Genomic DNA, 9,931 nt, shown 5'->3' on the forward strand with positions numbered 1-9,931 from the left:
TCCCATAAATATTTTTATTTATGTGAAATTCTAGACTTACTTTTCTTGGAAGTATAAAATCTATACATTTAACTCACTTTTCAACAAGTAGAGATTATTTCATGTCAGACTATTACCAAACATTCATTGCATTGAAACATTAGTTTTGACATTCATTTTTACTTTGTATGAACTGTAGAACCTTACGCATACACATTATGGGACAAGATATCCACAAAATAGAACTGTATACATAATTATGGTTTGCAAACAATTTTCTATGTTTACCACAAGGAGGCGCTAGATGATCGAGTACTTTGCCAATGTGTGGGCCATGTGCGCTTTCATAACAATTCAGAGGAGAGATGATGATGATGACATTGTATGTATGACTCATACTCTGTTTATAGATTTGCCGATTTACAGTCTAGTGCATCCGTATGTAATCAACTCAATTAAAGGACAGATATGTGACTATGTGATGCTTGTTTTACACCAGCTCAATCGTAGGTTTAAGAAAGTGCTTCACTTGACCACTGGACAAAATGTGTATGTAATCTTTCAATGGCTTAGCCTACTGGAAAGAGGGTCTTTGTATCATGCATCTGGTTCTCTTTGTGCTATCCGTGGATGCACACTGAAATCTCCCAGTAAAGCATTTGGCTGTGTGAACCCTACTTATAATAATCCTAAAGGCCCTATCTTGGAAAGCAAAAAAACTCCTGTCAAGTAAAGGGCTCTAAATAGTACCCTTTCGGCCACATAAAAACGTTATAAGCGTTTTGCTCCCTCTAAAAAAATAAAATAAATAGGGATTGCCGATTGGAACGACAGATAGTTCAAAACACGAGTATCCAATTGGAGATATGTAGGCAATGTACACACACAGAGTGGTAGAGAGACACCATCGCCTCTCACAGATGCACTCACTGGCCCTAAGTGACTGTCTAGTAACGCAAGTGATTGTCTAGCAATGTAAGTGACTGGAAAAGTAAGTACAGTATTCCAGACATGATCTTTAATGCGCCAACTCGCTTGGCCCACTAACCTAGATCAAGGTATCTGCTCTGGGCTCTGTTAAGCAACACACTGACGGTATTATTAGAAACTTGCTTTCACACCGGCATCCGGTCAGACTACTTTCCACAAACAGATTTACTTTTTACAGGCGGTTAGGCCTAATGGGTGATTAAGTTATCTTTTTATCGCTGGTATTATTATTTGTCTCCGTTTTCATATGTTTGAAACAAATTAATGTCTAAAAGGACTAAAATATGTGTTACATGTCACTAGACTGCGACTTTGTTGAAGAGCTTGCAGGCGAGTCTATACCACTTTGTAGTGAAAGTGTGTAGACAAAGGGTGGCGCTGTTTAACAATAATGCACTCCCAACGGTAGTTCTTCCAGAATGATCAAAGGCTTATATTCAGAGAACTCCTCTTTTCGCGCAAAGGTAGGCTAAATCAAGTCAAAGCATCATACTGGAAATCCTAGCATTATATTAAGATTAGATTGTCAAATAATACTTATTTATTGTCCAAAACCAATACACTGTGCCAATGTAGAGACAAGTTGCGTAGGCTTATAAAACTCGTTTCAAATGTTGAATGTTATTTGTGTGAGGAAAACAGGCTGTTGTGCCAACAGAGAGAAGAAAGTTTGTCCAATTCAAATCATTATCAAAATAACGTGTGGAAACGTATGCCTTTTTCTAACACACATTGCTCCTTTGAGGAGACGACTCTTGTGAATCATTCCGTTGACTGACGCGTGTCATAACTAAGATAGTGTTACTGGCCCTGTAGATCTCATTGCAAGTGGCGTTTGAAGCGGGCAGTAGCGCCGTGTCTGGTCTCTGGGAGCCTATTGGCTTACACTGCATACATTTCTAGGGTGAGCGTGGTTTTACAGGCAATCTCAGGTTCCGTTCATGACGGGATCAATAAGATGCACAACCGCCTGAATTACCATATTGACTGATTGCTGTCCAACGTTTACATAGAAGTCAGCTCTGGAAACTTGTCTCCACGCTGAGTGGAGACAGGAGAATTTATTTATTTTATTTGCTGTAATTGTGGGTGACATTAACACGGGCCATGTGAGCAAGTCATGGAAATTCAAACGCATAGCATATCCCTCCCTCTCTCTGTCTCTCTCTCTCTCTCTCTCTCTCTCTCTCCTAAGTTCAAACATCAGAATGCGCCGTATGAAGGGAGTGCAGACTACGTGTGCTGTTGATTATGGGCAAGTCCTATTTCATCACCCCTGGCCGCTAGCAAATCCCATAGCACGTGGTACTCCTGTATAAAAAAGTTCTAGTGAGAAGTGTCTCAGTGTCGTGATTGCACGGGAGAAAAGAGCCAAGTACAACATCACTTCCTTGGGAGCGCAAGCACATTGCATGGTCCCTAGGAGCAGACCAGACTGTCCTGCACACTGACGGCACGAAGCTATTTCGAATGAAGAAAGCGCAATCGCATTCGTTCGATTTCAAGCAAGGAAGTGGATTCTAATGCTGCGATAAGGGGAGATTTGATCACAGTAGACTACAAAAGTGTTTGTCTTCAAATGGGATCTGACTTTTCTGCCTACCGATAGAAAGGATTGCCAACATTTGTCAGGCGTAGCAGTGGTTTTGCAACTGTCACAACAGCGTGTTTACTGCGAGAGAACCTCTGTTCAGTGTTTTAATATGTCTCAAGCCATAGTATGACATGTCACGCACTGATGTGTCAGTCACTCCTTCAAGAAGCGGCACTAGTTGAATCGCATGTGTGGATTGTCACAATATTTTAACATTTGAGAACTGCAAGAGACGTCAAAGGGAGAGTGAAAACCAAAGGTGCGTGTTACGGTGTGCATACAAATAGTTGACGCTCAATTACTCAAAATGACCAAAGACGTGTCCATGTTAGAGTAATTTCAGGAAGTTGTGTTTCAGTCTAGTGTTGCTGTTCCAGACTTATTACTTAATCGGACTCGGATTCATGGACTGGACTTCATGCGTGACAGACAATCTGTCGTTGAAAAGTCGACTGAATACTTCTTTGTGTTTGTGTTTGCGTTTGTCTCCACTGGGATGACAAATCTGTAAGGACGTTCTTTCAACGCATTCGAGGATTTCATACTTCGAGGCAACTTGTAATCTGTTTCATTTCGCTTGGAAATTACGTATTGGACAAACAACAAAGATGAAAAGGCACATCTTAATATTGGCATACGTTGCGGTTAGCTTATTGTGTGTTCGTTGCACCCTTACGCCGGGTGCGGAAACACAGACCCATGAGTCGTGCGCGTCGTGCGGGCTCAGTCAGTCCATACAGTCGGACAGACTCGACATAGACTTTTTGGAGGCGGTAAAACGACACATTTTGAACAGGCTGCAGATGCGGGAGAGACCCAACATCACTCACCCCATCCCTAAGGCGGCGATGGTCACGGCATTGAGAAAACTTCACGCCGGCAAAGTGAGAGAGGACGGGAGGGTGGAGATCCCTAACCTCGATGGACACGCAAACTACAACAACGAAGTCCAGGAGGAAACATCGGAAATCATCAGTTTCGCAGAGTCAGGTGTGTAGCCAATCACATTACCAATGCACTGTAAGATCCATCACGACTACAGAGGGGTCTCTAAATCTGTGTTAAATCAATTTACCAGCAGCCTACTACCGTTAAAGACAGGCTGCCACAGGAAACCCCGTTGTTGTCCCATGAACAGCTACAACAGCCTTATGGCTGCTACACATGTTACGTCGACGTATCCTGCTTTTGGTATTCACCTTGACAGTGGAATCAAATCATACCCAGTGGTTTTGAAACATCTACTGCCATCACGATTGGGCTTTTAAGTTGCCATTGCGAGGCAGTTAAATCAACGCTGCGTCCACAAACGCGAACAGGGCAGTTTAAGCGCAACAGGCATTCAAGTGGTTCGATAACTCACATCTATTCTTTTCTGTCATTATTGATTTTCTTAAGGTCAGGAATGGCGTGTCTGTAAACTGAAGAAAAACTAAGTAGGATAAGTCGTGTAGCCTACTTGAGAGCAGATATTATAAGTGAATCTGGGACAAAACCCAGGTGAACAAAGTGATGAGGGTATCAATTTAGGTTAAGTGTTTTTGGGGAGAGACATGAAACCTTCAATTGACCGTTCTCTCAACTTCCAGGAATGATATGGTTGGAGCATGTTCTGAGTAGCTTAAAGAAAACATCGCACCCTCCCCTAGGAACAATGCCACACACACACACACACACACACACACACACACACACACACACACACACACACACACACACGTGCATACAGAAACACAAGCACTTGTGCACACACACACACACACACACACACACCCTCAACCACATATGCACACAACACTCATAATTACTCTGCTGTCTGAAAAGTGGCAGATTACAATATGGCCACAGTTCTCCTGCACTATTTGTATAATGAGAAAGGCATATGAAAACAAACAAATTGTTATGCGTTTAAACTGGTCCTCTTTTCCCCAGTCCACAGTCTAAATCTATCAGCCTCCCAGTAAACAATCAGCCTGGACGCTTTCCTCACCCCCTTCTTTTCCCCAGTAAGAATGGCCCAAGCACACTCACGACAAGGCAAACAAAAGCCAGGCAATTATTAGGAGAGCACGCTGCGTACTTGCTAAACCCAATATGTCAACATTGGGCACAAAACAAAACAAAACAAAAACAAAAGACAAACAAAAGCAACGTCTTGGAATAATGCATGAGACATTTGAGTCGTGGTGGGTGACAGGGGTTTAGAGGAGGGACAGAGGAGGGAGGGGTGTGTGTGTGCGTGCGTGTGTGTGTGGAGAGAGAGGGGGGGGAGTAGCATACTGCACTCATATAGCAGTTTTCTAAAGAATGCTTTTGAAATATCCCATGCCAGTACCAAGCCAGGCAAGGCATTTTTTCTTTCTTTACCCCACCCAACACCATCCCATCTCCCTCCCCGCCCCTTTATTGACGACAACTTTGAACCCCTGAGCTGCAGCATTGTCCAGTGGAACTGGCTCCAAGCACTTCTACCCGGGCCCTGGATGTCTCCAGGGGGCCAGCTGGCACGCTCTCCCCAGAGTGGAGGCAGCGAGCCAGGGGCACGGCGCAGGGACAGGCCCCCGGGGTTCTTTATCTGCCGCAAAACAGGAGCTTTGGCCACCGGGACAGAAAGGGACAGGGTAATTTCTTAGGGGTCGTGGGGTGCCTTGTTTGTAGAAATGTCATTATCGTGTCAGGGAACAGAGAGCCAGAGTTTGTGTGTGTGTGTGTGTGTGTGTGTGTGTGTGAGGGGGGGTATCAAGGTGGGGGGCTAAGGGGTGAGTGAGATTGAGAGTTTGTGGATGTGGGCAGGAGAAAACTCAGCGTGGTGGTGGTCATCATCAACAAGTGTGAGGAGTGAAGAGGCTTTCCCTCTCTCGACCCGTGAACTGGTCGCGACAACAAACATCCGCGCCCCGTCGCTGTGCACTCTCTGCCGCTAATGGGTTTGACGTGCGGACACCAGCCAGCGGCCTTCTCTTATCTATCAACGCGCTCCGCAAGCTCGGAGCCAGGGAAAGCAAGGAGGTGGGGGAGGGTAGGAGGGGATCACTGCCAAGGTGAGGGGTGTGTGTGCGTGTGTGTTTGTGTGTGTGTGTGTGGGGAGGGTCAGTTGAGGACGTGTGCCAACCTCATGTCTCCACTGACACCAGTCTGCAGGCCGTTTCAGGAGGATTCGGTGTCCCGTAGCCAAGAGAGCGGAGCAGCTCAGAGAGGGGAGGGGAGGAGAAGAGGAGGAGAGGAGAGGAGGGAGGAGAGGAGAGGAGGGAGGAGAGGAGAGGAGGGAGGGAGGAGAGGAGGGCTGGGAGAGGGGAACTAGAGGGTGGCTGGGAGCAGAGGAGGAGGAGGAGTGCGCGCCGAGCTTCTCATTTGTCGACTTGTGTAGTCGACTGGACCCGCTGAACCCACCTCGGACAAGCCGGCCAAGTGCAGGGGGAATTAAGACGTCATTATTTGATATTATTCACTGTGGCAGGGACCTGAAAAGGGGTCAGGGGGTTTGCAACAGGACCTGCTCTTTTATTGCCCAGGCTATCACTCACCCTGGGCCTCGTGGCCATCAATCCCAAACAGCAAACACACCCACCTGCTTTTATTCTTCCTCTCCCGTCATCCGATCCCGCCGCAGTAGCCGACCGGGACACTGAAGATGTTTTGACAGCGGAGCGAGACTGATGGGAGGCATTGTTAAGCCTCTCTCTCCGCTCAAGCTCAAAGAAAAACAAAAATACGAAACAAGTACAGTGCGTGGGCGTATGTGTGTGTGTGTGTGTGTGTGTGTGTGTGTGTGTGTGTGTGTGTGTGTGTGTATGTGTATCGGTGTAGGTGTGTGTGTGTGTAATCTGCAAATGAGGACAAGCTTTGTAGCGAGCCCGGTCGGCCCATTGGTCGGTCCAGCTAGGCGTGCAGTGCTTAGCATTCCTCTTGAGGAAATTTCCCAGAGGGATAAACATGCCCCCGGTACCACCACCACTTCCCCCCTCCTCTCCACCCCCCACCCCCTCATCTCCGAGCGGGGCCGCCGTGGAGCATGTGGTCTGGCCCAGTCAAAGCCACTGAGTAATGACACACACAGAAGATTAGTGGTTGACTCAGGTGGGCACACATGCTGCAACAGCTCTCCTTTCAGCCCACCCTAGTGGTTGCTTCTGACCCCCCATTTGTTTTCCAGCTCACTCACGCTCCTGTCGTCGCCCTAATACCTCCGCTGGCGTTTCCTTTTGGAACGGGCGTCACTGTAAATTCAAACAGGAGATGGGTTGGGGCTGGGGTGGGGGGTAAGGCGTTGGTCAAGGTTTATTTCGGATTGGGGGATCGAGTGACACTGGATAACACAGACATCGTCCCAATACCCCACCCCACCCGCATTTGCCCCCACCCTCCACCCCACTGGGGCAGACAGACGGACGGCACTGAGATCCCATCTGTGGCTCCCTTCAGCTGCGGGTGGGTGTGCCCAATGAGAGCCCTGGCATTAGGGTCATGTGACCGCTGACCAGACAGTATGGGGTTCAGTATCCATGGCACCCCAAAGGCAAGAAAGAATTCCTCTCGGTAAACATCACCGCTTTAAGCGCGGGACCCACCAGGGCGCCTGCCGATTTACTGACTCTCGGGGCGAAAAGAAAACAGTTGGTAATGAATTTGCACACTCGTGTTTGACAGGCGTTGTCAGGACAGGCACTGCGAGCACTACCTGGCAGGTGGAATTCTGTAGCTGTGGGGTGCGACTGCGTGAAATACGTCCCCCTCTCCTCCCCCCCGCCCCCTCTTGTGAAACTTGTGAAAGAATTGATCGCCTTAGACTGTTTGTACATGATATATCTAAACACATATTTCCTGATGCATGTTACCTCCCCGAAAGCTTGTTTCGTATCTGTCACTGTCGAGCTCTGCTAAGTGTGTATAGCCAGGAGGGGATTTGGGACGGACCCGAGCTCCGAGCGAGTCTGGGCAGGTTCATGTGGGTTTAAGCCACTTCATCGGGGTGGGGGGATGGGGCGCTCCCTTACTAGAGAGGACCATGGTTTGAGCAGCAAGCTGTTGACATTGACCCAACTAATCAGTTTGCAAACAAGGTAATTTAACCATTTCATCTTGTGCCAGAAACGAGCCATGCAAACTGTCCACACTCACAAAGAGATAGACAGAGAAAAATAAGAGGGGGGGAGGGAGAGAGGGAGGGAATATGATTAAATTGTAAAACCCAGCATTTAAGATCATTCTGGTCATTATCTGTACGCTGAAGGGGATCAAACGAGCCCATGCCAGGATGGTGAAAAAAAAGAGATGCAAGGCTGAGAAAGAGATGGCGAGGTGTTTGGAGGGGGGCAAGGAGGACGGGGGGCATGAAGGGGAGCGGGGGGTGGGGGCACAGTAGCCAGTGTGATGTAAATGGCTTTTATTTCTGCCTCATCACGCCCCTCGTGGCAAGGCCACGCGCTCAATGCCTGCCGCTGCCACGGCACTGTCTTAATGCGGCCCAGCAGGCCTTTGTGCTGTCACTCTCCCCCTATTCCGCCAGCCCCGGGGTTTCAGAACGCTCGCTGTGAACTCGGTGAACCCCCTGGGGGGCGAGCCTACGTCGCACCCCCCCAACCCACCACCCCGCCATCCACCCTCCTCCTTCCAGACCCCCCCCCCCTTGCATCCTCGGCTCACTGTTGGGCTGAGGCCCAGAGCTCCCCTAGCCAACCCACTGGGACTACCAACACGCCGCACTGTAGGTGACGGATTGCCTGGAGCGCAACGGAGAGAGAGAGAGAGAGAGAGTGAGGGAGGCAGAGAAAGGGAGAGAAAGAAAGAAAGAGAGAGAGAAGGGGGGAGACACAGTGAGAGGGGGGGATAGAGGGGGGACAGAAAGGGAGAGAAAAAGGCAAAGAGAGAGAGAGAAAGTGCTTCCAGTGCAATGTTAACCTTTACAAAAGCGTCTTCCCAGTGAAATCAGAGGAATATTTGCAGTCGTAAATAAACCCCAGGCTTGAATGTTAAGTGTATTTTAATACCTTTTAAAGATGTTTGCCAACCCCCATACTTTCCACGTTGTCTTTTGAAGTGATACTATTTTCTCGAAAGTGGTGTGTACATTAGTGTGTGTGTGAATGTGTGCTGTAAATCCTCATGTCACCAGCATTGAGAGCCACCTTTGCACCATCGTTCTCATTATTAACTCTTCCGTTTTGTCTGTTTTCTCTCTCCTCCTAGATGACCTTATGGCCTCCAAGTCCAAACTCTTCTTCATGGTGTCCAACGAGGGGAACCAGAACCTGTATGTTCAGCAGGCCAGCCTGTGGCTCTACTTCAAGCTGATCCCCGGCGGACCTGAGAAGGGTCTCCGGCGGAGAGTGACGGTGAAGGTGCACTACCAGGAGCCGGGGCTCAGCGCTGGGGCCGGTGGAGGCGTTGGTGGTGGCGCCCCCCACTGGGCGTACGTGGAGAAGCGAGTGGATCTCAAGCGCAGCGGGTGGCACACCTTCCCGCTGTCGGCGGCCGTGCGTGCGGCGCTGGGCAAGGGCGGCCGGCGGCAGGACCTGGACGTGCGCTGCGAGACATGCGAGTCGGTCGGCGTGGCGCCTGTGCTGGTGGATCCGACTGACCAGTCGCACCGGCCCTTCCTGGTGGTGCGGGCCCGGCAGGTGGACGGCAAGCACAGGATCCGGAAGCGCGGGCTGGAGTGCGACGGAAGCAGCGGCGGACTGTGCTGCCGCCAGCAGTTCTACATCGACTTCCGGCTCATCGGCTGGAACGACTGGATCATCGCGCCGCCCGGTTACTACGGGAACTACTGCGAAGGCAGCTGCCCAGCCTACATGGCCGGCGTGCCGGGGTCGGCGTCGTCCTTCCACACGGCGGTGGTGAACCAGTACCGCATGCGAGGGATGAGCCCGGGGTCAGTAAACTCCTGCTGCATCCCCACCAAACTCAGCACCATGTCCATGCTGTACTTCGACGACGAGTACAACATCGTCAAACGCGACGTGCCCAACATGATCGTAGAGGAGTGCGGCTGCGCTTGAAGGCTTTCGGACTAAACTAATTATTCTCGAACTTTTCCTAGCAGGAGACAATGTTACAAAAATATAGTGACGTTGACAGGAAAATCATATTTATGGACTTTTGTATCATATATAGTAGATACATGTAATTGCGTGTATGCACGCAAACACGTACAAACACACACAGGGGTGTGTGCATGGAGCAGTGGCTGGTGAAAACACACAAAAAAACGCTTATCGATTACGCCAGTTTTGCAGGTCAATCCCAATGTTCTTGGACTCACAAACTTGGGATGAGAAGGGAATGGTTATCACCAAATGTTTATTTCTTCTAGTTTGCCATTTCTAGACGAAAAAAATGGAACAATCCAACTCTTCCTCTCCTCTTCTG

The 9,931-nt window shown here is 49.1% G+C and overlaps 1 protein-coding gene across 1 annotated transcript; it reads left to right on the forward strand.

Moving 5' to 3' along the window:
* Positions 1-3,118: 3,118 nt before the first annotated feature.
* On the forward strand, positions 3,119-9,561 carry inhbb (inhibin subunit beta B; the record flags this gene model as incomplete). The annotated part of the gene is made up of 2 exons (XM_080838745.1): positions 3,119-3,553; positions 8,750-9,561. The coding sequence occupies exons 1-2, from the start codon at positions 3,172-3,174 to the stop codon at positions 9,559-9,561; spliced, it is 1,194 nt and encodes a 397-aa protein (XP_080694871.1). The 5' UTR covers positions 3,119-3,171.
* Between the last annotated feature and the right edge of the window lie 370 nt (positions 9,562-9,931).

Source organism: Sprattus sprattus, assembly GCF_963457725.1.
Source record: "Sprattus sprattus genome assembly, chromosome: 5".
NCBI classification, from domain to species: domain Eukaryota; kingdom Metazoa; phylum Chordata; class Actinopteri; order Clupeiformes; family Clupeidae; genus Sprattus; species Sprattus sprattus.